This window comes from Pipistrellus hanaki (genome assembly GCF_964339955.1).
Source record: "Pipistrellus hanaki genome assembly, chromosome: 16".
Classification (NCBI taxonomy): Eukaryota; Metazoa; Chordata; class Mammalia; order Chiroptera; family Vespertilionidae; genus Pipistrellus; species Pipistrellus hanaki.
The window spans coordinates 30,665,944-30,693,681 of record NC_140518.1 but is presented as its reverse complement, the minus strand read 5'-3'; the positions used below and the strand labels follow the sequence as shown (position 1 = coordinate 30,693,681).

Genomic DNA, 27,738 nt, shown 5'->3' with positions numbered 1-27,738 from the left:
CCAGCTCCTGTCTTGTCTCTGAGCCCCAGGTTCCTAACTTGTAAAATGAGAGTATAATCATCCTTGCCCCATAAGCTGGCTGTGAGATGTGGGTAATGGTTGATAGATTGTATGGCAAGGGATGCTGCCCTAGCTGGTTTGGCTCAGTGGATAAAGCATCAGCCCATGGACAGAAGGGTCCCGGGTTCAACTCCGGTCAAGGACATGTACCTTGGTTGCAGGCTCAATTCTAGCCCTGGTCAGGGCACGTGTGGGAGGCAACCCATCAATGAGTCTCTCTCACATCAATATTTGTCTTTCACTCTGTCTTCCACTCTCTCTAAAAAATCAATGGAAAAATATCCTCGAGTTAGGATTAACAACAGCAACAACTACAAAAGAACAGAGGGTCCCCTAAGCTGGAGTGGCTTTCAGACATCCGTCCTGGGGAGAGGACCTCCACAGGGTGCGGAGGCCTCTGTGAGGCCTCTGGAGTCGCCGATATTTATCAAATGATGACATGCACTTTCAATAGCAATGAGATGATGTATGGGCGTGTATGAGGACAAAGGCAGCCTGCCCAGCCTAGAACCTGCTTCATAAACTATTAATTTCCTCCCTGGAAAACCTCCTCCTGGACCCCGTCCAGTCCTGCCTGACACCCCTTTCTTCCGCCGGGCTGCCCTAAGCATCTATCGCTCATGCATCTCCCTGGATGTAATTGTAATTGTAATTGCAGGCTTGTCTGACACACACAGTCTCCCAAGACCAAGTTGCCTGACAGCAGACTTTGTCTCCAAATCATTTTTGTTTACCACACAGTAGGTCCTCAGAAACTATTTGCCCCATGAAGAAATGGATGCTATTGATGGAGCCACGATCCTTGTAAATTCTCACTAGGCTGCCTCTCCTTCCTGGCCCAGAGGCCGCCCTTAGTCCTGAGCTTCCTGTCCAAAGTCACTGCAAACCAGACCCAGCGGAGGCAGAGAGGCTGGCAGATGGGGGTGGGGGGCGGGGGACAGCAGGCATGGTGAAAAGTGGTCCTGGCCATCGGAGACTTAACTGCTCTGGGCTCGGGTTCTTCATCAGACAAGATCAGGAGCTGAAAACGCAAATGTCTACAGAGGAAACAAGGTGGAGAGGGGAGCAAAGGGTGGGGAGTGTGGTAGTTCGGATCGGGCATGAGCTTCAGGCCGAGCTGGTCGTCGCCAAGCATGGCGGCAAGGTTTTCTGATTTTTTTTTTTTTTTTCAAGAGAAGCCAGAAATCTAGGTTTTCTGTGAAGTCTCCTGAACAGACCAAACTCACATCCATAGGCCACTTACCGCCTGGAGGCCTCCACTTTGTGATCTGAACACCAGCTGACCACTCACCCCCCCTTCCGGCTCTTAAAATCTGTGAATGCAAGAAAATGGCCTGAGGACTTATGTTCTTGGGGTGACCTTTCAGGGCAAGACCCAAAGTTCAGGCCTCATTCTGGCTGCAGGGCCTCTGGCAACGGCCTCCCTGACGCCCAATGCAGCTCTAGGTGAGTGCTGCCCCCTATCTGCCACCACCCCCAACCCCACCCACACCCACACCCACACCCACACCCACACCCACACAGGGAGGCAGAAATGGGAGCTAGCAGAAGCCAGTGGTCTTCGTCCTGGGGTGAGCAGGGGTGCAGCCCCTCACATTCTGCCCCTCACAGCGCCTGCCCTGCCCAGAGACCGGGGCCCAAGGCCAAGCAGCCACCTTCACACGGCCCCGCGCAGGGACACCCACCGGTGCCTCCGTCTCACCTAATAAATTCCCGTCAGAGGAGCTGTCAGGGCCGGGGAAATAAATAATGATATTTAACATTTTGTAATAACAACAATTAACCAGTAAATAATGTCCTTTAAACTGCGAACGCAGGAGTAAATTAATTCTTCTAATGAGCTGTCAGGCACGGAAGAAAAAGAAGACTCGTTTCCTTGGGTGGCACGCGGCTGCCATGTGAGCAGCCGGGGACGCTCACCCGGCCCGGGAGCTCGTCACCGCCACGCGCGCCGCGTGGGCTTCCCGGGACCCGCAGCCGCCCCCCCCCCGCCCCGCTCCCGCGTGGGTGCGGCCACCGCCGCCCCCTCCGCACCCGCAACCCGGCCCGCGCACCACGCATGTCCATCAGAGATGCCCCCCTCCCCTCCCCTCCTCTGCTCCCTCCCCTCCTCCCCTCTGCGGGCAGCGCCCATCCTCCAGGTGGCTGGGGGCAGGAGCTGGGGACAGAGATGGGGGGGCAGAGGGGGGATGGGGGGATGGAGGAGGGTTGGGGGGTTGGGGGGGGGGAGAGCCCGTGTGTCCCTAGTCCTCGCTGCGTGACCTTGGAGAGCTCCCCTGCCCTCTCTGGGCGGGGATGTCATAAATGGAAATGTGAAGCTAATCAAACCAGATGTGATTACTCCTGAGCTCCCCGAAGCCCGCGACCATAAAAAAGACACCCAGGAGTAAGGCGGCTCTTTATGCACTGATTCGGAGTAATCTCCGAGATATATTGTCAGGTGACAAAGCAAGGCACAGAACCGTGTGCAGGGTGTGCTGCGTCTTGTGTATGAAAAATAGGGCCGGAGAAAGGGAAGGTGTCCCTGGGTGCCGCGTGTGTCTAGACAGGAACGCCTCGCGCTGCTTGCCTCTGGGGAGGATCACGGGGAGGATTTTCGCTGAAGAGGCTTCCCCCACACCCCTATTTTTTATTTTATTTTTTTTTTTGAACCGTGAGCAGGTATCACCTATTCAACAAATAACAGACAAAGACACACTCACCCGAGGTCATCTTGTCTCTCAGTAGCTTTCAGAAAGTGGGAGCCACTTGAGGGGGGGGGGGGGGGGGTAGAAAGCTGATCTGAGACCTCTCCAGAGAGAGCACTCTGCCTAGAGACGAGCTAATGAGTCAGACAGTCCTTCCCAAGATCGAATCCCATTCCCTCCTGCTATAATTTTGATTTCTTTCTTCATGTTATCTGGCGGGTGAAAAGGATGGTGGACAATTCTTTGCAGAATAGGACGTGGAGTAGGGGGGAGGGCAGCCCACTATACCTAGTAGAGAGAGAGGAGGCAATCCAGCCTCCAGAACCACTCAGGCCTCCGTCTGTATCGGCTTCTGTCCCTTGCTAGCTGGGTGGCATTGTATGTCGCTCTCCATGGTTAGGTTTCAAGGTCCAGAGGTCCATGCTCCCTCAGGGAGGACGTTCGCTTCTGAGCCTAATGAGCAGGTATGGCCTCCCGCAGGAGCCAGCCCAGGACAGACAGAAGACCCTCTTCCCCTCCAGGGCCACCTGCGCCCCAGGCTTATGCCTCCCCAGCCACCATCCTCAACCCCACTCCTCAGAGGGAAGGGGTATGTGGCCTCCCTCTGGCCAGGGGCAGGTTTGCCCACTTAGCACCTAAATTGTCTCTCATTGAATCCAGAACAGACTCAAGGATGCTGACAGTTGACCCAGAAGGGCCCAGGGCTGGGTGAACTCCCTGGGGGCGGTGTCAGGCCTGGGGACGAGAGAAGAGGTGGAACACCTACCCTGTTTCCCCGAAAATAAGACAGTGTCTTATATTAATTTTTGCTCCCAAAGATGCGCTAGGTCTTATTTTCAGGGGATGTCTTATTTTTCCATGAAGAAGAATACGGTACACATTTATTGTTAAATGAAAATAAAGGAAATTTATTACCTGTATACAGTATGGTAGTACGGTAGTTGTCAACACAAACCAGACAAACTGTGAATCCTACAGTATCAAGAACTTACTCATTTATTCAATGACAATCATGTCATCATCTTCTGGAACATCATCATAACAATCCAATTCCTGAATTTCCTGGTGAATTTCTTGTGACTCCATTTCTTTCAGAATCAGTGGACCAAATCTCTCATGCTTAGCCTGGGGGGGGGGGGGGGGGGGGTTTATATTTCACTCAGAAGGAAACCTGAAAGTAGGTCTTATTTTCGGAGGATGTCTTATTTTCGGGGAAACATGGTAGCCTTGCCTTCCTTATACGGTGTCTCCTGATTGAAGAATTTCTTAGATAAAAAATATTTGAACCGGGACCGGTTTGGCTCAGTGGATAGAGCGTCGGCCTGCGGACTGAAAGGTCCCGGGTTCGATTCCGGTCAAGGGCATGTACCTTGGTTGCGGGCACATCCCCAGTAGGGGGTGTGCAAGAGGCAGCTGATCGATGATTCTCTCTCATCGATGTTTCTAACTCTCTATCCCTCTCTCTTCCTCTCTGTGAAAAATCAATAAAATATATATATTTTTAAAAATATTTGAAAAGCCCTGATCTTGGCCAATTGGAACTGGACACCCAAGGCATGGAGTTCAGAAAGAGCAGGGACAGGATAGGGGGGAAAGGACCCAACACGTTGAGCACCACACGCACACACACACACACACACATACACACACACCCTCCATGCTGGGCACTGTCCTAGGCACTTCACCTATGGTGGTTCATTTTAATCCTCCCACCTGTGGTTTGGGTGGTACTATCCCCACTATATAGGCCGATAAGGGAAATTTCAGGAGGATAAAGAAACTTGCCTCAGGTATTCAACCAAGTGATTGGGCTAGAATTTGGACCCAGATCAGCTGATTCCAAAGTAACACCTCCAGGCACCACCTAGACATACTAACAGCTCTGGGGAAGAGGGCGGGGAGTAAACACTGGGGGTGGGAAGGTAGCCAGCTCAGCCTCCTGACCACACTCAACTCAGTACCTAACGCATCCAAGTGAACATTCAGGGAACGATTGCTGATCGTGAGAATTCCTTTCCCTGGAAGACTGGAGGAAAAGAATGGCTTATGTTAACCAGACAGAATCCAGGCAAGGGGAGACCGAGGAGATCTCCAATGTCATCTTTAGGACAGAGTGGTAGCAAAGACTTAGGAACCTGGGTTCGAATCCAGGCTCCATCACTTGCAAGCCTTGCGACTTGGGACAAGTTACTTACCCTCTCTGAGCTTTGGTTTCACCTTCTGCTCCCTATCTCTCTGGATTGTTGTGTTAAGAATATGAGATGTGTTGCCGAAACCGGTTTGGCTCAGTGGATAGAGCGTCAGCCTGTGGACTAAAGGGTCCCAGGTTCGATTCCAGTCAAGGGCATGTACCCTGGTTGCGGGCACATCCCCAGTGGGGGGGGGTGTGCAGGAGGCAGCTGGTCTATGTTTCTCTCTCATCGATGTTTCTAACTCTCTATCCCTCTCTCTTCCTCTCTGTAAAAAATCAATAAAATAAAAAATAAAAAGAACTGTAAAAAAAAATTTTTTTTAATTAAAAAAAAAAAAAAAGAATATGAGGTGTGCCCTGGCTGGTTTGGCTCAGTGAACAGAGTGCCAGCCTGTGGACTGAAGGGTCCCTGGTTTGATTCCAGTTGAGAGCACATGCCTGGGTTGTGGGCTCGGTCCCCAGTGGGGAGGTGTAAGAGGCAGCCAATCAGTGATTCTCTCATCATTTGATGTTCCTATCTCTCTCTTCCTCTCCCTCTTTGAGATCAATAAAAATATATTTTTTAAAAGAAGAAGAAGAAGAAGAAGAAGAAGAAGAAGAAGAAGAAGAAGAAGGAGAAGAATATGAGGTGTGTCAAGTAGTTAGCATAGTGCCTGCTCAGCAAGGCACCCAGTACATGGCCAGATCTGTCCTGCTGAGCTTTTTGCTGCCCTGTTAGACAAAGTCCATCTCCCAGACCGAGAAGGGCAGGTGCCTTGGTGCCTGAGGTAGCAGACTACCTCCGCAGCTCCCTGACTTGGGAGGCAGCCCAGAAAGGCCTCCAGGCTTGTTTTTTTGGGTTTTTTTGCAGAGGGCAGCGGAAAACTGGGAGCTGAAGCCAGCAAAACAAGGATCCCAGCAGCGGGTCTGAGTCAGCTCCTCCTGGGTCTGGGGGTCCACGAGCCAGCCTCAAAGTCACACACAGCCTCCCAGTCACCTTGTCCTCCCTCTGACTGCGTCTTGGCCTGAGCCCTCTGAGGGCCCCGGGCGACTGCGTGCATGGAACCCCAGCTGGGAAAGAGGGGGTGCTCCGGGAGCAGAGGAAGCTGGGTCGCAGCCAGGCGGAAATTAAAACCAGCTTGCCCAGCGCTGAGTTACCATGTCGCCTGAAATCAGATTGATTTCTTGGGCTTGTTGTGACGGCAGTGTTGCAATTGATTCGTCTGGATGGCAGGGAGTTTATCTATTTGGAGCTGTCTGTCATTGATCCGAATAAGCTTCTGAACTAGCCCAAATACCTGGCGAGGGCGAGGTCGCCACCAACCCTGGCTCGATATTAATTATAATAATGAACAGGCATGAGGAGGATTGGTTCATTGCCTGCCCTGCGGGGCTGGCCCCTGCGAGGTGTGGTGTTTAATATTCATGGCAGGTCAATCCGCACAGAGAGCTGGCGGGCATGAGTGGGGGTGCTGCTTCCTGCTCCCACCGGACGGGAAAGGAACTGGTGCTGCTGAGACATGAAAGGTTTAGGTTAGACCTCAAAAAGGACTTCCTAACGACGGAAGTGGATGGGGAGAGCACCTCACTCACTTATTAGACTGGACAAGGTATGTCTCTCTGAGCCTGTTCCCGCCTCTATACAGTGATGATTATAACACTTCTCAGAGCTGTTGCTGCTGTCCTTCCGGCCAAAAAGAAAAAAAATAAGACCAAACAAAACTAGAGGCCTCTCCTGGGCTGCCTTCTGGTTCAGGGAGAAGCAGAGGGGTCCTACTTTGAGTAACAAAGCACCAAGTGAGCACTCACTCAATGGCGTTTTATTATAATAATTACTGATTCACTGGATATTTATTGAGCTCCTGCTACATGCCTCGCCCTGAGGAAACACGAGTGAACAAGCCGTGATCCCTCGCTTTTGAGGAGATGAAATCCGGGTTTCTATGGGGGCCAGGGCATCCCCATTGCTGGAGGCTCGGGAACCAGGGAGAATCCTATTTCCGGGAGACGGCTTGGCAGGTGCCCCTGAAGGTAGGCAGGCAGACGTGAGGACCTAATGGGAAGGCTGCAGATCATGTGGGTACCCAGCAGAAAGCATCTGTACTGGAAATCCGCCAGCAAGAGCCCCTTCAGAATACCATACTTCCGGGAAGAAGAGGATCCTGCCCTCCAAGGAACTAGCAGAAACGTGGTCAGACTCGGGGTTCGGGTCTGCAAGGAGCAACCCATAAGCAGCTGATTCCCACTGCCCCTAAAGACAGAAGCTGACACTGCAGCAAAAACACGGGCGTTAAACCAACGTGAGGACTTCCTGGCTGGAGGGAAGCAGAGAAGGAGACCAGGGATGGACGGGCTTTCGTCCATCTTGGACCCTGGTCTGTGGCATCCCTCCCTCTGTTCCTATCAGCTCCCCTCTCTCCTCCAGCTCTGCGGCTGGCGGAGACCCCACGGCCAGCCTTAAGAGAAACATCAGAAGAAAGCTAATGGGGAAACGCTCTGGTGGATCTAATTGATTTTTTTTCCTATTGGTTCCTTAATATAGGCGACACTGTTCCTGCCGCTTTCCTGGGCTGGAGATTATGTCATAAATAAAGAGATTTGCTCCCTATTTCCATGTGCTTATCTTTAATAAGTTAAGAACTCAACAAGCTTTTGGGAGGACTTGAAATAAGCAAGGGATCCAGTGGAGGCTTTGGCGGCGGCGGCGGCAGCAGTGGCAGCCGGGCAGCGCAGCTTTACTTCAGCAGAGAGGGAGGTGGAGGGCTAGGCAGGGGAGGGAAGAATTTCCATTCTTTGGGCTGCATTGGGTCCAAGCTCGGCTGGAAGAAGAGAGGGCAGGAGGCAGACCTGGCAGAGGAAATTCATGATGGCCGATGTGGCAAAAATGGATGGACACTGCCCATGCGTCTGGGGGTTCGGTGGGAGTTAAAGCCAGGTGGCCTAGGTTCAAATCCCAGCCACATTATTGCTTCCTAGCGGGGTGACCTTGGGCAAGCCACTTCGTCTCTCTGTTTCCTCCTTTTAAAAATAAATAATGAGCCGAAACCGGTTTGGCTCAGTGGTAGAGCGTCGGTCTGCGACTGAAAGGTCCCAGGTTCGATTCCGGTCAAGGGCATGTACATTGGTTGCAGGCACATCCTCGGTAGGGGGTGTGCAAGAGGCAGCTGGTCGATGTTTCTCTCTCATCGATGTTTCTAGCTCTCTATCTCTCTCCTTTCCTCTCTGTAAGAAAAATCAATAAAATATATTTTTTAAATAAAATAAATAAATAGATAAATAAATAAATAAATAAATAATGAGCCGGGTCACCATGGCTCAGTGGTTGAGAGTCATCTATGAACCAGGAAGTCACGGTTCGATTCCCAGTCAGGTCAAATGCCCCAGTTTCAGGCTCCATCCCCCAGTGTGGGGCGTGCAGGAGGCAGCCAATCAATGATTCTCTCTCATCATTGACGTTTCTATCTCTCTCTCCTTCTCTCTTCCTCTATGAAATCAATAAAAACAAAAACAAAAGTAAATTTTAATGGATAATGAGCCTGGCCAGAGTGGTTCAGTTGATTGAGCGTAGATCTGTGCACTGAAAGGTTGTCAGTTCCATTCCCGGTTGGGGCACATCCCCCTTCCTCTCTAAGCATGTCCTTAGATGAGGATTTTTTTTAAAATAATAATAATAAATAAAAATGGATAATGATAGCTACCTCATAGGTTGTTGTGAGGATCAACAACATGCAAAGTACTTAGAACAAAGCCTGGCATGTGGTATGTGCAGGATCTATGCCGGCCAGTATATGATTATTAAGATGTCATCTAATTTGCTTCATCTTAACGGCTGCTGAGCCTCTGCCATGTGTCAGGCGTTAGCAGGGGTTTCACAGGTGAATGAGACACAGCCGGGCCCTGACTTCAAGGCACACCAGCCCAGCGGGGGACTCAGCCCCTGTGACGGGCATGAGCTGGGCAGCACGACTGGTATCCATGCTGAGGGAATCCAGAGGAGTGGCGACCCCTTCCTGGGGGAGGGGAGGACTGCCACCTGTGCCCCTCACCCACTCTCCAGTTCTGGACATCCCACAGACGAACTCACATTTCCTTAAAGCTGAGGATGGACACACACCCTGTGGCATGTGTGGACACAGCCCTCCTCAAGAGCACATTCGCCACCATCCTCTGTGCCCTGAACATGTGCTGAGCTCTGCTCTCTACCTGCCTCATTTAGGCTTTAGCAACCCTCTAAGGACAATACTATCATGATCTTCCATGTCACTTGTAAGGAAACTGAGGCACAAAGAGGTACAACTGTTAAGGACCAGGATTTGAACTCAGGTCCGCTGACTTCCCCGGCTCTAAACTGTATCCCCTGTTTCTCCTCTACTTCTCTCGCAGCCCTTCCAGTCACAAACACTCATAAAGCACATATAATATGCAAAGCCCAAGGCTAAGGATGGAGAAGATTGAAAATGAATATCACAAGCAGTTATTGAGCACCAACAATATGCCAAGTCCTCCTCCAGGTTATTCTACTGACTACTTCTCTGAAAGGCAAGTGGCACCATTTTCCTTTCACAGGCAAAGAAGTGGAAGCCCAGAGAGGCTGGGAAGCTTGCCTAAGGCAAGCTAGAGGCTGAGGTGACTTAAATCCAGGCCTGAATTTGAAAGCTGGGTCATATTCAGGATACCCCTCAGCCTCCTGGGGAGCAGTCTGCCTTTCCCACAGGCCAAGCTCGCTCTCACAAACCACTGGCATGGCCTCCAAGGAGCCAGCCCTGCCCAAGAACACCCGCAGGTGCCCAGCTCCACCCTGCTCCACTCACAGCAGTTTCCCTTGCAGATTCACAGAAGATGTAGGGCAAGCCCCACAGCATTAAGCCAATCTGTTTCTTATCTTAAGTCAGAAAAAGGACTCCTTAGCACCTCCACTCCCTCCCTCCTTCTCTGATGGGGAAATCAAGGCTCAAACAGGGGCCAGATCTTGGCCTGTCTTTCAGTGGGGCTGAGACCAGAACCACGCTTCTACCTCCCCTTCCCAATGGTACGTGGGGCCAAGGCAGTGATCCCAGGAAGCTGTTCGGCAGATCCCATCCATCTCTATGGCTCATTTAAGTCAAATTATAGAAAGTTCCAACTGGCCGGTGTTGCCCAGTGGTTGAGCATCAACCCAGGAACTAAGAAGTCCCAGGTTCCATTCCCGGTCATGGCACATGACCAGGTTGCAGGCTCCATCCCTGTGCAGGAGTTCCTCTGTCATCGATGTTTCTAACCCTCCATACCTCTCCTGTCCTCTCTCTCTAACAGTTAATAAAAACATGTTTTTGTTAAAAAAAAAAAAAAAAAAAAAAAAGACAAAAATTATGGGAAGTCCTCCCTTCATGGGCAGTCTTAAAGGGGTTCAGTGTCCACGTAGCTTTTCAGTGAAAGACAAGACCAAGAGGCTATTTTTCCCTTCTCTGAAGATGGGCTAAAATTAGAGTCCTCTATCCCATAGGTCTTGGGTAGCCAAACTCATTCACAGTAGCATATGGTTTCCTTCTTGGGCCCCCATTTTCATTCTCCCTCTTTCCTCCAGGCCATTGTCTGGTTCTGTAGATTCTGTTGCTTTAAGGATTGGTGACCTCATGTTTGGTGGCCATAGAGACCATTGTGATGTCACAAGCAGAGGACAAGTAGTTCAAGGAGGAGTGGAGAGTGGGGATGCATGACTAGGGAATTGAGGGACTTTTGGCATTTATGTCCTACTTTCATGCCCAGAAGAGAAAATGTCTGACGCTGGATTCTGAAATCTGAAGGACACCTGACCAAATTGCCATGTTCTCCTGGGACTCAGATGCCTCAGAGACCCCAAAGAAGGGTAAATATGAAGGAATATCAGAAACACTCCCCACTTTGGGGCTGTAAGAAGTGAGCTACTTTTGTAGCAGAAAGGAATGAGATTGGATACCAGCAGGAACTGTGTGGCTGGAAAATGCCCCGGAAGAGATGACATCACCTTGGCTTAGGACAGTGGTCAGCAAATTGCAGCTCTCGAGCCGCGGTTTGCTGCTCTGTTAACTAATGAGTTTGCTGACCACCGGGATAGGGGCTTAATCACAAGGAACAGCAACAGCCTGTAATTATTGGAATCGAGAGTCTAGGTCAGTGGTCGGCAAACTCATTAGTCAACAGAGCCGCAGTTTGCTGACCACTGGCCCAGGAAGTTTGAACCAGGAAGACACTTGGCCTCTAGGGCTTTCATCACCCTGTTTGAGCTCCTTGCTGAGATGGACGTGCTGTACTGCTCTGGCTCCCCTCCCTGGGCTGGGAGCTCCTCGAGGACTCTGCCACTCCAGCGCCCCCCTCAGGTCCTGGCACACACTAAATGCTCAATAAATGTTCCCTCGTTCAGCAAACGAATGGGAGGGTGATGAATGAACGGGGTAGGTGATCAGGTGAAGGCTGTGTGAATGCATGGACAGATCAATGGATGGACAGATGGGCAGGTAGGGAGCCTAGAAATCATTGCACAGCCCCTAAGCTTTAGAGCTATCCATCTGCCTAACTCTCTAGCTGCAGCCCACCCCACACCTCATTCTCTGTGATCAGCCCACACTAATTATCTCTAAGCCCTGCCTACCACAGGACTTTGTACATACTGTCCTCTCTTCATGGAATACATGTCCCTTCCCTCTTCAATCACATAACTCATACTCATCCTCTGACTTCCTACTCAATCACTGCCTTCTCAGGAAGCCTTCCCTGAGTAAAATCTCCAGTGTAGGACTCCACAGCCTTGGGAACCTCTCCTGAGCACCTGCTATACTGCAATTTTGCATTTAGCCAGGTGGTTGACTGAGGTCTCTCATTCTAGACCATGAGCTACGAATACATAGGCACAGTGGCTGCTTGCACTCACCTGTGTATCCCCAGCACATAGCACAGTGAATACTTAATAAGTATTTTTCTAATAAATCATGTAATAATTATCTGAGGCTGCACTGCCTTTCCTAAGCAGCCCATCCTCCATGGACAGCACCAGAGGAGACCATCTAGGCACAGTCCTCCTGGAGGTGAACCCAGGGCAGAGGCCAGACGCCAGAGGCCAGAGGCCAGAGGTCCAGGGAACCTGAGACCCCTCCCACATCTGCTCCTGCAATGAGCCACTGGCACCTGGGCCTTTCTGCTCTGCCTTGGTTTTATATCTTGGTTTTACCAGTAACTAGCTACTGTGAGGGTGTAGTTACATCCCCCAGCTCAATGTCCAGTAACAGTAAATAATAAATGGTGCCATTATTCTTATTTTTAAAAGTCAGGAATAGCCCACTGGATTCAGGGCCGAAATTCTTTAAAAAAAAAAAAAAAAAAATGGAGAACATACTAAATTTTTATGAATCTGCTTTAAGTGTATGTGACAATCTTTTTAAAAAGGAAATACTTAAAGCCCTTCTGTCAAGTATAAACCAGCTATGAGTCCATCCTTTATGCAGTCCCAAAGCTTCATGCCTGGGTTTGCTCAAAGGAAAACTCAATATCCTCTCACATTATTCAAAGCAAACCCCTAATCTTGTCTTAGGCCTAAAAAGCAGGGGGAACCTTCTTTTGCCCCAGCCACAGCTTGACTCAGGGTGAGCACCATCATGGACAGAGAAATGAGGTCAATCTGGCTGGGATATTTGTTCATGCCTCCGCATCCTGCCCCAGTCCCAAGAGTTCGGGGAAGTTGGCCTTGGAATTCTGTAGGGTGGAAAGGCGACCAGCTTTTTGGTCACTGGCACCTCCTCCTTGCTTGTCCTATGCATAAATATTCTCAGATCTCCTGGCCAAGATTCCAGGTCAGGCCACCTCAGGCAAGAAGTCAGTGGGGCATCCTAGCCGGATCCATGTAAGAAGGAATTAGGATGCGTTTGAGCCAGCCTAGCAAGCTTTGCTCTTTCCTCCCTGTAGCCCCTTGAGTCCCATCTGCCAGGGGCAACCCACACGGTGCACCTGGGGCCTCCTCCCCCTTTCTCAGGAGCTCACCCCATCTGATGACCCAGTTTCACCCCATGGCTCTCCTCCTGCTACCAGGTCCCCAGCCTCCGAGCCACACCGCCATAAACCCAGTGCCTCTGGACAAATGTATTTTATGTAAGTTCAAGCACTGGAAATATTGAGTTCAGAGAATTTTATTTCGAGAGCCCTCTATATTTCTCTGGGATTATCACCTGTCTTTGTTCCCGCCCTCTCTGGGTTATTATCTTTGGACACTGTCCAAGCCAAGCGGCCTGATTGCTTGGGGAGAAGGCTGCCAGCATCCTCCCATGGCTCCTCTGGGAAAGGTGAGAGCAACCAACTGTGGGGGATCCTTTCTCCTCCCTTCTGTGTGACTCTGCAGGTGGCCCCACTACCCAGGCAGCCTTGGCTTTTGGGAGCTGGCTTCACCAAGGGACTCTAGGTGCCAGGGAACGTTGAGTGGGTGGTAGAAATGGTGGCCTCGTGCCCCCCCCCCCCCCAAGTTAGGGAGGGCTATGCTCAGGGTGAGCCTCGGGGTACAGTGGGGAGGGAGAAGGCCAGCTGTTCTTTTTTACCCTGAGCCAACCTAGCCTGACACCGAATTAATAGCATTCAAATGATATGCAAATAATTATGCAAATCTAAAGGAGAAGGCTGCTCTCCCTGGGCCTTTGGACTATTGAAAGGCCAGAACCTCGAGCCCTTTCCCAGAGGAACCCACAGGCTCCCTTCAATTTCAACCCTCATCCCTTCAGCACCAGCTGGTATGAAGAACCCAATAACACGGGTGCGAACCTTTCTATTTCCTCTGATCCAAGAGCCCACTCTGGCCTCACCTCCCAGGCACTCAGGCCCTCTTCCCTTCTGAAATGACGCAGAGGCAGCCGCAGAAGGTGGCGTGACCTCCCTCTGGATGCCAGCACTCCAGCTCCCCACTCATTAGCAGTGTATGCAAAGTAGATGCAGAGTGGTTTGGGTTGCCTTTTCCATCCATTAAAATGGCCCCACTCCCATCACCTCTGCACAGGCGCAGGCTTCCAAACTGCCAACCCCTGCTGCCTGCAAGCACCATGTGGCTCCCGCGCCGGGTAATTGCTGTGGTGTTTGTTGAGCTGTATTTGCATTTGATTGTCATTTAACTTTCATCTTTCTCCTTCAATCAAACTGGGGATTGGGCTTCCACAATTGATTATTTGTTTTATTTTCAGCCCCTTGGTGGGTTTTCAGAGTTTCCTTTTGTTAATGCCGCAAACTTGAACCCTGGGACTTCCTCTCCCGTCACATGGAGCGGGAAGGCCTCCTCCCACCATGCCAGGGCTCCTGCGTGAGAATAATCCAGCCAACATCGTGGGTCTTAAGTCCTATCCCCAGTCTCTCTGCTCCTCCACCAGCGCCTCATTCCTGCCCAGCTGCTGGCATTAAACATTTATGAAGCTGAGGAGGATCAAAGGCCTTGGTTGGGGGTGGTGGCAGGCTGGAGGCCTGTTTGGAGATGCGAAGCAGCTCAAACCACTTTCTGATGCTGTCTTCATCTACCCTGGGCTCTGCTACAGCTAGCTGATCTGGTCCTGCTCCCGGAGCGAGAGCAAATGCTCAGGAGCCAGGACGTGGGACTCCCCGTTACCAGGGCAGGGCCATCCTCTCATCCCTAAACTCAGGCTTGACTTTGGGTACTCCAGAGCCATGGCGTCCCAGACTGTTCCAGATGCTTCAGGGTCTGGGGGCCCCTCAGAGGAGCGGACTGAGGTGAGCAGACAGCTCTGTGCCCTAAGGGTCTCTGGAGTGAAGCAGCCCCTGCCCCGCCTTCCCTGAAACCCCTAAAGCCCCCTGGCTCCCCAGAAGATATAGCTCTGGTTTGAAATCTTAGAAAGGACTAATTTTTTCTCCTCTCACTCAGTAAGAGGGTTTAAAATAAGTTACCAATGTGCCCGTGATCCAGACTGGGAAAATGAGGCTGGCTTCTCCAGTGTTATGGGCTGGATGTCTGACACTGTCTGGGCAGAGGCTGTGAGGATCTCTGGGGTGGGAGAGCCCTTCTTCCCTCTCTCTGGCTCTCAGTCCTAAAACAGCCATTGTAACCCTCTCTCTCTCTCTCTCTCTCTCTCTCTCTCTCTCTCTCTCTCACACACACACACACACACACACACACACACACTTTCTGAGTCAGCAGAGAACCCCTCTTACCACTTGCCATGGTGCTTGGAAACTTACCTTAATATTCCAGACTCCCTTGATTTGGGACAAATACCTATATGATAGCCAACAAGGATGCCACACCTCTCAGATAACCACAAATCCTGACCCCAGCCTACTCCATCCCTTCCTCCTTCAGCCTTGCAGGGACTCCCTGCTCCACTAAAACAGGTCTTCTCACTATCCCCAGACTGTCTTGCATTTTCCAGTACTTTGCTTTGAATAAGCCACTCCCTCAACTTTGGGTATCCTCCCTCTTCCTCTCCACTGACTGAAACCTAAAACATAGTTAAGACTTCATTTTATCCATCTTTCTTTTGTTTAAAGCTTTCAACGACCTCTTCTTATATTCATGGAAGCAATTGTGTGCCTAGCCAGTGTGGCTTGGTAGTGGAGCGTCCACCCATGCACCAAGAGTCATCGGTTCAATTCCCAAGTTGTGGGCTCAGTCCCCAGTAGGGGACATGACAGAGGCAGTTGATCAATGTTTCTCTGTCATTGATGTTTGTATCTCTTGCTTGCTCCCTTTCCCTTCCTCTCTCTATAAATCAATGAAAACATTTTTGTTTTTAAAAAAAAAAAAAAGAAGAAGAAGAAGAAGAAGAAGCAACTGTCTCCTTCGCCATTACCTCACAACATTCATTTGGCACCAATGACTTGCCTTGGGCATTAGACACCCCACCCATGCCATCATTTATTCACAAATATTTATTAAGTATCTACTATGTGCTGGGTGGTGAGCTAGGTTGGTAGCAAAGAAAACAGACATGCTCTGTGCCTTCACAGATTTGACAATTAGTAGAGAATGCAGGAAATTAAGCAACAATCACATAAACCAGGGAAACCCAGGCTCCTCTGAGGGCAAAGAGCCAGGTCTGAGACACAAAGAGAATGGGAGAAATAAGAACAGTGAAGGCAGTCTTGCAAGTCTCCGCAGGCTGCCACTTTCAAATGTGCATATGACTTGAGTACACAATAAGCCTGCAGCATACAGTGCAATATCCACTAGGGCATCTATTGTCCTCAATTTGTGGGTGATGCTGAGATCTGGACACAATGGATCCTTTGCAGGTCACAAGACAGGGTGCTTGGCTTAAACGCTACTGCTTCCCAGTTTAACCCAGGCTCTGCCTCAACCTAACTGGGAATCCATTCCATGGAAACCACATTGAACACCTTTAGGAGGAAGGGACAGCCCAGGTGCATTATTCTTCCCATTATGCAGTACAAACCCATCCTCTGAGCTCAGGGCAGAGTGCTGCATTCTGGGACTTGTAGTCTCCATTGAACCTCCTCCTAAAAGCTTTCCTTTGTTGGGGCAATGAGGAGGCTAATGTGGCAAGTTCCTGGGTGACTCCTCTCACCCTTCTTGCAAGTGCCCAGCCCATCAAGGAGCCCAGCTGCCGGGAGACAAGCCTGCCACCAGCCTCCAAACCCGTATGAATCATCCTGGCACATAAGGTTCATCACTGGGTCATGACTCACCACCCCTGCTCAAGCTGCTTAGTCCGAAGGGCCCAGGAATCAAGGAGGAGTTCAAGAATCCCTTTAAGGAAGAAAGAGGAATCTGATGCCCCTTGCCAGTATTTCCCCAAACTCCCCTCAGCCACAGAACCTCCCACCTCCCTCTTCTGTTGGTAGCTCTCTGCACATTCTTTCCTGGCTTCCTCTCCTTACCACTGATCCTTCTGTCGAGTCCCCCCTTCTGCCACCCTTCTGCTACTGCCCTTTTTTTCACAGCTTCTTGAAACAACTGTGCAGAAATCCTCTCCCAGTGGCTCCCTCAGATCATTCCACACCACCTGTCTGCTGCCCGGGATTCTTTACAGCCGTTGAGGTACAGAAAGAGGGTCTAGAGAGAATGTGATGAGCAGAACTGGAAGGCTGTGGAGGTGCTAAGGACCAGAAGACTCTCTGAGGAATGAGACTTAAGAGCAGAAAAGTCTTGCCACCTGCTCGCCGGATGAGGTCAGGAAGGGCCCTGGACAATGACTGGGGTCTGGAGTAGGGAGGAGCCTCGTGCAGTTGAAAGGAACTAAACAGAAAGCCGTGTTCCCTAGGTGAGTTCTGCCCTCCTCTTCCTCCATACGGAATAATAATAACACCAGTCACAGGATCCTGTCACACTGCATCCATTGAGCCTCTTCAAGTGAGCCCGTCCACAGCACCAAAATCCCCAAGATCTAAACATCAGCCTCTAGGATGGCACGACTGTGATGGTCCTCTTTGCTGTTTTGTGGCTCTCGGGGGTTCCTCCGCCCTGGAAGCGTATTTCTCCATGTCCTTGAATGGTACAGTGTTCTGGCTACCCTCCTGAGCCTCCTTCAAGTCTCTCTGTCAAATAGCCCTAGGAACCTGGACAGGGGTAGGCACAAAGGTTTGGCTCTCACGTGCTGGAACGTGTCCTCTCTGATCCTGTCAGGGTGGGGAGTTGTCAAGGCAGGGTCCTGGAGATCCAGGGCTGCATGGGGACCCAGGGACACTACCTTCAGCTGCCCACAGCTTGGTCCAGGTCGCCTCGTGCCAAATGAAGAATGTCTTCCCAGGACACAAGTACCACTGGCTTTTAACTATAATATCAGGATAATTAAGCTTTTCTGTGAGCACAGTTTGCTGCTGATGCAGCTGCCTGGAGCCCTGGCATTTATTGAGCGCGAAGTAATAATTTATTGTCCTTTGTACGTTCAAAGCCATCTTCATTATCGGCCCAGGACTGAGCTGTCACAAGCCATGCGGGCCTCGCCACGCTGCCTCACTCGCGGTCTTCTTCCCAGGTCACCCTTGGTACTCTCAGGTACCAGGAGGAGGAGGGGTAGGGAGTGTGGGGAAGAGGATGCTCGTTAGTGGAGAATCAAGTTAGAACCCCATCTCTTTGGCAGGCTGCTAATGAGGGAAAGGGTGACTGGGCTTGGCTGGGCGTGGGCAGCGCGGAAGGGCGGGGCCGCGTGCCCACATTAGCAGGGCAGCGCTTCCCCGGAGCTGGAAGCAGCGGTGCCCTGTGCTCCCGCCGCTGGGTCTTCTGCGCCTTTGCTTGAGACTTTACGGTAAGCCGCTCCTCTCGCGCCCCCGCCCCCAGGCCCGCTCGGCGATCCCCGGCGCCGACGCCAGGCGCTGGCCGTGGTGCTGATTCTGTCAGGCGCTGGCGGCGGCAGCGACGGCGGCGGCCCCGCTCCCTCTCCCCGCCGGACCCCGCTCTGTGCCCCGCGCCGCCCCGCGCCCCACCGAGCCCCCCGCCCTCCCGCCGCGGCCCGGACCCGGGCGCGGCTGCCACCAACACCATGCTCCCGGCAGCCCTGCTGCTCCTGCCCTCGCTGCTGGCGCTTCTGGCTCACGGTAAGGGACCCCGGCGTCCGGCCGCAGGACGGGGACGAGGACGGGTCCCGGGGTGGGAAGGGAGGACTGTCCGGCGCCCTGCTCCGCGCCTCTGGCTGTTCCGCCGGCTGCGCTGCCCCCGCGCCGGCCAAGCCGGGCGGGGCGCGGGCTCCGCGGGCTCCGCGGGCGGGAAGCTGCCGCGGCTCCCGCCATTCGCGCCGGGCCGAGACCTCGCCTTTAATCATCTTCCCGGATCTAATGGGATTTCTCTGCTGCAATTCATCACGCCACCCCCACCCCCGCACTCACTCTCGCGCTCACCCGCGCGCTGCCTCGCCACTCCGGGGAGGGAGGCCACGGGGCGCTGGGGCTGGACGGTCCTGCTCGCGGCCGCGGTCCCGCCTTTCCCGCCGCCCTCCAAACTTCGCTCGACTTTGCCGCCGGTTCCATAGGCCCTCGCGCCCCTCATGGTCGAGGGACCGGACGGGATGGCGGCCGGACCCGGAGTTGGGACGTCGCTCACTTCCCTCGGTCTTGCCGCTGCCACGCCGGAGTCGGAATCTCGTGTGCAATTCCAGGGAAAGTCTGCGGTTCTGGGCCCGGCAACCGGCTTCGCGCTGGGCCCTGGGCTGCAGCGGCTGGGGTCCTGGGATAGACACTTTGTCCTCCCCAGGTCCTTCCCGCGCGCTCGTGCACGCGCGCACACGTGAAAACACACACACACACACACACACACACACACACACACACACACACACGTCCAGAGTTCTTCCTCCTTTCAGGCCAGCCCTCAGGCTCAGCTCCCTCCCACCCTATGTGGGAAGACTCTGCCTCCCACCCTACCGCCCCAGGCCCCACCAGCAGTGCAGTGCGATCTCCAACTTGGTCTGTCCGGGGTTGAGGGAGTGTTGGGGAGAGGTGGGGGTTCTGTGCCTTTGGGAAGAAAGGGTTCCGAGTCTACAGGGACACAAGCGCTCACCAAAGCTACTGACACCCAGGTCTTTCTTCCACTGCATCCGGGTGGGGTGGGACCTTGCTTGAAGTTGGGACCTGCTGCCTTTCCCATTATGGTTTGTAGGACCCAGTGTGGACCAGGGAGAACGTAGAGGCTTCTAAACCTCCATGCTCAGTCTTTCCAAGCCGCTTTGGAGGTCAGGGCAGCGGGCTGGGGTCAGAGTCAGCCCCTGGATGGCAGTTTTCTTCACTCTGCGGCCCCAGGGCACAGAAGCCCTCCTCTGAGCCTCTGGCTCCAGTTGCATTCAGCCTGGCATTGGGCGGGTGTCCTCACCCCACACCCTAGCTGGCCTCGCAGGGTGCATACTTGGTGCCCAGAATTCAGAACCTGTGTGTTCGTATTAAGGGGGTTGTAGCCCCTTAAGCCCCACCCCATCTGGGGCAGACCGGGAGGGGAAGCCAGCATCCTAGCCCAGCTATCCCAGGAGTTAGGACCTGTCTTGGGATCCCGCCGGACTGTCGTTGGACAGCTCTCCTGGGGCACAGGGCGGGTGTGTGCCCCCTCCCCTGCGTGTAGCCCGGAGCCTTGTGTGTGGGTGTGTCAGTCTGAGTGTGAATGTAATTGAGGCCCAGCGTGTCTGGAGTAGAGGGCCCAAGGGTGTCTGTGCTCCAGGAGGTCTGCATGTTGGGTGAGAGCTCGGCTGTGAGCAGGTGTGAGGAGTGTGTAAGAATGCCAGTGTGCAGTGCAGCCTCTGCCAGGGAGCTCTCTCGCTGCAGGGCTGGGTGAGATTGCCTGCGGGTCTCCAGGAGAATGGCTGGTGTGGCCAGGAGTCCAGGGAGCCCTCCTGAGGGTGAGGAGTGAGTGGTGAGTGTCCACTCTGTGGCTGAGGGTCTGTGTATCGCTGGTCAGTGTCCCTCCCTGACCCATCCTGACCTTTCTAATACCCATGGGGCCACCTGCCCAAGGGATATGTAGGTAGGGGCAGATCTTTATTTTCCCTCCTTAAGGGAGAAGAGGAAGCAGCCCTGCAGTGCCCGGCCTGAGGAGAGAGGGCTTGCACCTGGGCTGCCCTGGCGCCCTCGTCCCTCCCAGCAGGTGTGAGGTCCCAGGTGGTGAGCTACTAAGTGGCCTCATTGGGAGGCAGTGTATTGGGCTGTCTCTGAGCTCCTGGGGGCTGCAGTCAAGAGAAGGCTGAAGGGATGTGAGCTTTTGTGAGCCTTTGCGGCCCAGGCGGTGCATCCGCAGCCTCGTGGCCTCAAGAAGGGCCCTTAGAGCTTTGCTCTCACAGAGACCAAGGTACGCTGACCCTGGGATACGGCGAGGAACAGCCCAGAATCAGGAGGTGGAGCGGGGGCAGGGAAGGATGTCTCTGGGCCTGGCTCAATCTGATCAATTCAGTCCCCTATTCCACACCTTCCCCCACCCGCACGCCAAAGCTGCCGGGCTAATTGTTCCCAGCCGGGAGGGTGTCAGGGGCTATTGGTCACGCTCCCAACCTGTGAGAAGGGCCCGGAAGATCCTGCCACACGTAGGAGGAAAGCGGTGCAGGAGGGGCAGCACCGTGCAGGTGCCCGCGCCAGGGCCTGCTGTGTCAGTTTCATGATTTTTAATGAGTAATTACCTTTAGTCATTCTCCTAATTTTTGAATATCAATAAAGTTAATTAAACGCTGCATGTGTGAATGTGGCCTGGGGAGATTGCCAAGGTGGTAGTGGCAGAGACAGGGCTGTCGTTGAGTCTCCAGGGGCAGAGGCCGCCTCCGTGGCTGTGTGACCTTAAAAGGGATGCTCCACCTCTCTGAACTCTGAGTGCCTGGTGGAAAGAGGGAGGGAGGAGACGACAAGGAAGGGCTGCTCACTCTGCCAAGAACTTGGAGCTGGTGTAGGGAGGGGGAAAGAGAGGGGAAAGAAGAGGGCTTGGCATCCAGCACCACAAGGGTTAACACACCGGGGCTGCCTTAACCTAAAATGGTAATTGCTGCTTCCTGCAGACTCCGTGCTGGGCTCAGGGTTCTGAAAGAACATTCCTGAATCTGGGGGCTGCAGCCAAAGCCAATACCAGCCCTGCTCCCGGGCCCCCAGACTGGCATTTTGGAGGCAAAAAAGTGGGTGCTGGCGACAAGACTGCATGGGAGCCAATCGAGTTTCCACACAGAGCCCCAGAGGTTGACATGGTGGGCAGGAGGCTCTCCTGTGCTTCTGAGGAGACTGGAGGACCTAGAAACTGCCACGGATGGAGCGGAATTATGGGTTGATTTTTTTTGCCCCTCACAGGCCTAAGCTCTTCAGGCTTGGCAAGCCCTGGCAGCGGTCCCAGCGTCCTCAGCAGGGTGGCAGCTTAAAATGCCTTGGGGACACCATGGGGAGCTAATGGGGATCGAAGAGACACAGGGGCTGGGCTTAATTAGAAACTGGGCTTAATTAGAGCGTCTCTACCCCTCCCACCATGGTTGCCTGAACGGTGGAGGGCATATCAGAAAGCCTGCTTCCTTAGCCCCTCCTCCCACCCTGCCCTAGGTGCCCAATCCCTCCAGTCTCCTCCCACCCTCCTTGTCCCCAACTCTCCAAGCCCTTTCAGGCCCAGTTGCCAGGCTGCGCTCAGCTCAAGGATGCTGCGCCCCCACCTGGGCAGAACTATCAGAGCAAGGCACCCCACCCAGCAAACAAGAATGAGTGTGGAAAAGAGCCTATATAGGTGGAGGTTACTTTAGTGAAGGGAACTCTCGGCCCAGACGGTTAAGAGTCCAAGCTCTCTGTGTGGCCTCAGGCATGCCTGGGTCCTCTCCGTGTCTCTACTAAATACATTTTTATTGATTTCAGAGAGGAAAAGAAAGGGAGAGAGATAGAAATATTGATGATAAGAGAGAATCACAGATCGGCTACCTCCTGCACTCCCTACACTGGGGATCGAGCCGGCAACCCGGACATATGCCCTGACCAGGAATCAAACCTTGACCTCCCGGTTCATAGGTTGATGCTCAACCAATTGAGGCACGCCAGCTGGCCTGTGGGTCTCTACTTTCTGCAACATCCAGTGTAAGGCTGCACCACTCTGGTGGTTGCCACGACTGAGATCGCACCAGGGCATCCACGGGCTGTCAAGTCATGCAGATTTCTGGGTTCTCAGCTTCCTCTCAGGGATGAAGAGCCAGGATCTGTATGTAAGAGGCTGGGGGAGGCAGAAAGAAATGCTGCCCGGCCTGGTCATTAGCTTGGAGGTGGACAGCAGACACTAGGAGGTCTTCAAGGTCTCTTCCAGACTAATCCTAGCAGGAAGCTAACTCACCCAGCCAGACCAATCAGTTCCCCAAACTAGCCATGTTCTCAACAGCCCTGGGCTCTTGCCTGGAATTCTTTTCTCCCCCTGGGCCAACCTGCCTCACTCCACCTCCTACTTTAGGTCTTGGCTTAGTAGGCACTTCATGTAATTCTTTAGCACATATGAACCATCTGTGACGTGGTTTTCAAAGGAAGCCTCGCCTGACCTCCAGTTGGGTTAGGGGGCTCCTGTGCTCCCACCATCCCCTGGCTTCCCCCATGAAGGTACTCATCGTGTTGGGTCATGAGCACATGATTGCTTGATGCTCCGCTCCAGGCCATCAAGTCTGTTTTGCTCACCCCGCTCCATCCTGGGCCAGCTCCAGAATTCCTATTTGGGAGAAGTTTAGGGTCAGCTGCCCACTTAGAAAGGAGTGAGCAGTGGGTGTGTGACAGCTGAGACTGCCTCTTGAAGCTGAATTTGCATAACAACCACACTATTTTTACATGGATTTCCTAACGGTTGACCAATTATCCCTACTGGCAATTATAGCCTTTACTTAGTTTTTTTCTTCCACAAATTAAGGTGTCACACCATCAGCCTGAAGTGGCCTGGAGACGGGGTGCTGATGGCTGTTCTGAGAGGGTTAACACCTCCCGCAGCCACTTCTTACTGCTACCATTGCTCATGTCCCCAGTGGCAGTATGTGGCAGACATTAAATACATATTGAATAAACTCACGAGAGTTGCACTGTGGCAGAGTTAAGCCTGGAGTCCAGGTTTCTTGACTCCCTTCTCCAATCCCTACCCACCACCTTTGGGATACCCTGTATGAACTTAAGGACGGCGGTAAGGGGAAGGCAACCCCATGCCATCTGGCTTCATAGCCCCCTCATTTAGCTCAGCTTCACACACCCTCACAGAGCTTGGAAGGACCTGCATGAAACTATGGGGACAGCTCTGAGCCAGTCCTGCTCATGAAAGAAAGGTGGGGGTCAATGTATTATTCAGGACCACACTTCATGCCCACAAATCTTTCACATCTCCTAAAAGAGCAGTCCCTGGGGTCCATCCATCTAGGGTTCATTCACTTCACAAACATATATTCAGATGTGAGGTGTGGCCCAGAACACTCAGGAGCCAAACCTTCCACACTCTTTTTCTATTTAATACAACAAGAGACAAGTTATCCCCCACTTTACAGATGGGAAAACAGAGTTTCAGAGAGATTAAGTCAGTTATTCTGGGTTCCAAGCCAATAAGACTACTCCAAATTGCCTGCCCATTTTTTTAAAACCTGGCTTTAGCCAGTTGGTATCTATACCCAACTGCCAGCCTGAAGCAGAGCCTCAGGCAGTAGAGGCAGATGGGAACCCGGGAGAGTATCACTCTCCTAATAATAACAATAATAGCAATAATAAAATAGCAGCAACCATCATAGCAAACATTCATTGGGCATTTACTATGGGCCAAGCACTGTACTAAGTGCTTTATATACATTCATTCATTTAGTCCTCATATCATTCTACGAGATAGAAGCTATTATCTGCATTTTATAGGCCAGTTCAAGCCCATGCTGCCAGACAGACCCAGGACATAAATGGCCCCTAACTTTCTTCCAGCACATTTCTGATGATGACAGTGGCTTATCTTCTTGATGTCTACCCTCAGTCCTTACTGCTGTAGATTAGAGACATGTTATCTTGCTCAGTCCTTAGTAGCAAAGCAATAAAACTTCCTTCTGACACTTGGAGACCAGGGTAAAGCACAGGGCTGGGAGTCAGGTGAACCCTAAATCTTGACCCAGGGGTCAGTGACCTTGGGTGACTCATCCTCTCACCCTTTGGGAGCTTTGGAGAATGATAGGCCCAGTCACTCTAGTCTTGGCATCCTGGGCTGCCCCCCATCCCCTCAACCCCCCTCAGCCCCCCTCAGCCCCAGCCCCCAGGTGAGAAGACCCAAGCTTGCCTGAAGCTCAGCTCCTGGACTGGCTAGATGCCAAGCCTGCCTACCTATACCCAACTGCCAACCCTGGCATAGAAGGGCCGATCGATGCCGAAGCCGCCGGCAGTGTTGTTGGCCATTGATTGTTGAGATTTCTCGGCGGGCTCTGGAGCAAACAAACCTGCCACTTTTCCAACAACAATCCGGGACTCCGGCTGCAGAGTCTGCAGTCTTGCTGGCAGGCAGGCTGGCGGGAAGCGGTGGGAGTGGGAGGTCCTGGCTGGCCCAGCAGGGACCAGGGGCTCTGCCAGGAGACAAAAAGGAACTGAGTGGGTGTGGGAAGGGGGACAACAGAGAGACTGGGTGAGGACGCTAGAGTGACCCCTGGGCCCTGTATATGCCTTGTGCATCTGTCATTTTTTGCTCAGGCATTTTTCCATACCTAGCATGCTGCTCTGGACCCTTCAGCTTATTTCGGTTCTCCCACGCTCTCTTTTCCTGAGCATTCAACCCAGAGAGCTTTCTCTGCCCCCTGGACACTAAATAGTTCCCATCAGGAACTTAGCCTGTCCATCCTTCATCCACCCATCCTTTCCATTCTATTCAGCACCTAACAGGTGCTCTCATAGGCAGGAATACAACATAATCTCTGCCCTTCAGAAACTCAGGTTAGCCAGGGAGCTGCCTTCTTTTTTTTCTTCTTCTTCTTTTTCTTTTTTTAATATATTTTATTGATTTTTTACAGAGAAGAAGGGAGAGGGAGAGGGAGTTAGAAACATGGATGAGAGAGAAAATCGTCGATCAGCTGCCTCTTAAGAGCACACCCCCTACTGGGGATGAGCCCACAACCATGGTACGTGCCCTTGAGCAGAATTGAACCTGTCACCTTTCAGTCCACAGGCCAATGCTCTATCCACTGAGACAAACCGGTTTCGGCAGGAGCTGCCTTCTTTATAAGCTCAGCTGTGACTGCCTCCCCAGCTAGACCAAGGACCCTCTGATTTTAATTAAATGAGATGCCAATAGCACCTACAAGGTCCAGCCACTCACCTTCCTAAGAACAAGAGATTTGTTGCCAAGAAGAGATTTCTGGGCCTCAGTTGTTATTTTTTATCTCTAGCAAGGGGTCTCACTTTTTGGTCTTTGAGGGCCCAGCAAGCCTCTGGGATCCCTGGGCCTACATTCCCACAGCTCTTCCCATCTCTGCAGAGTCTAGATGTTTCCCTAATCCCCCAACAAGGCAGAGGCAGGGTCCCTAGTGCCACCAAGCCACATGTGCTGCAGAATCCACACAATGGGCCTCTCCCCTCCACCAGTGCAGTCCCCAGGGGCCCAGCCTGTACCCGGGCATCATCCTCAGCATCTCCTCCAGTACCCCACTCCTCCCTTCCCCACAAGCTCCTCTCTCTACCCTCAGGACCCTCCCAGCTGGTCATCAGGCTGAGAGGGCAGAACTGTGAAATGTGCCTGAGCCACAGATCACCACCTCCCACAGATGCTCATTTGTATGCTGTTTTACCCTGCTTTGCATGCTGGATCCTTATTAAAGGCACAGAGGCAGGCCCTGCCCCTCCACACTCCCAGTCCAGAGCTTCCTCCTCTCCATAGTTTCTTCCTCCCTCCCTCCCAGCCCAGCAGCTGAGCACCAGTTCCTTTGTCCCCCTAGCAGCCACCTGCTGAGTATCTGGCCTGGGTCCCACCAGCCAGCAGGTGCCTAGGGAGACCCAGAGCCTGGGATGGTGCAGTGTGAGGAGCCAAGTTGTGGGTCAGGAGGAGGGTGTAGCCCCATAGGAAGGATATAATTAAAGGAGTACTGGTCAAGTATTATATGAAATGCTGAAAGGTTTTCTTTAAGAAGAGGAGGAGGAAGAAAAAAATATAAAAATTATGATCCACAAATACATATATATCAACAAGTGAATCTAAAAATCAAATGAATTAAAAATCTGAGTAACAGAATAAACTGGTGAATATAATAGAATCAGAGGCAAAAAAAGAGAATGGATTGACAATTATCAGGGGGAAAGGAATGTGGGGTTGCAGGAAGAGACTGGATTAAAATCATACACCGATGGATGAGGACAATGGCGCGGGGAGGAGGGAGCAGGTAAAGGCAGAAGGTGGGGCGGGAACAGGGTGGAAGGGAGCTATGGGGAGAAAAGGAGAAACAATTGTAATAATCTGAGCAATAAAGATTTATTTAAAAAAATAAAATAAAAATAAAATAAAAGAGTACTGGTCAGGGAGCCAGAACCCCAGGGTTTAAACCCAATATTGGCTCTTGCTGGCTGAGTGATTTGGGGCAAGCTGTGTCTCCTTCCTGGGCCTCAGCTTCCTTGGGATTCGTGGTACCTGCCCCACCTCTTCCATAGAATAGCATCAAGAGCAAAGGAAATCAGAGGGGTTGGGACTGGAAAGAAGCCAGAAGGCCTGCTTGAAGGGTGGATCCTCCAGCAGCCAGAGCTGTCCATCAGCAGGAGGGGCTGCTTTTCGGGTAGTTGCTGGAGGGGCTGGATCAGAAGCTGGAAGAGCCCAAGGCTGAACAGTGGAGTCAGCTGGTCCAGGTCTGACCAGGAAGGTGAGACTAGAAGTGCAGAGCGATGAAGGTTGGGTTCGGGGTGTTTCTAAAGGCCTCCTCCTGCCTCATTGCTCTTATGGGCATTGTCTTAGACATCATTTACATCCAGCAAGGGTGGTTTGAAACATCTGGTCTGGCAGCTGGCAGGCTCCCTCCTGTCCTATTTTCTGGCTGATCAGAAGAAATGGAGTAGATGGAGGAGTCACCTTCTTCTGAGAACAGAAGAGCCCATAGCAACTTCAGGCAAAGGAACCAAACAAAGCACGCACGAGAGGTCAAGAAATCATTTGTGCATTTGCTTATTCAGCCCTCTTTGTCCTTCTTCCTTCACTGCCCACTCAGTTCTTGCCAATCTACTGGCAGAGCCCATCCCTGCCCTACTGGGTCTGGCCACCTCCCTCCCACGTCCCTCTTTCCCCCCACTGCCTGCCAGCCCAGGCTCGGAAGACGCCTGCTGATCAGGTTGAGGTGGTGCTCCTAAAACCCCAGCCACCAGTGTGGTGCCCCGAGTCTAGTCCCTGTTGCATCAGCAATGCTGATGCTGCCTCTGGTGCCCCTGGTCCTTCCCTGCTCTGGGCCTCAAGCAGAAGAGTCCGGAAGAGACAGGGGAAGGGGACCT

General features: G+C 52.5%; 1 protein-coding gene across 13 annotated transcripts in view; it reads left to right on the top strand.

The window, feature by feature from the left end:
* Positions 1 to 18,024: 18,024 nt before the first annotated feature.
* SEZ6 (seizure related 6 homolog) overlaps positions 18,025 to 27,738 on the top strand; it is a gene marked incomplete at its 3' end in the record, with an annotated part of 46,197 nt that continues 36,483 nt past the window's right edge. For 12 of the 13 annotated variants that reach the window (XR_014793063.1, XR_014793064.1, XM_084862885.1 and 9 more), the window contains exon 1: positions 18,150 to 18,405. Coding sequence is in view for 10 of the 13 variants with exons in the window: in XM_084862885.1 (XP_084719011.1) it covers positions 18,351 to 18,405 (55 nt within the window). Of the gene's footprint in view, positions 18,117 to 18,149; positions 18,406 to 27,738 lie in introns of those variants that run through there. The other variant, XM_084862883.1, reaches the window with a different exon arrangement.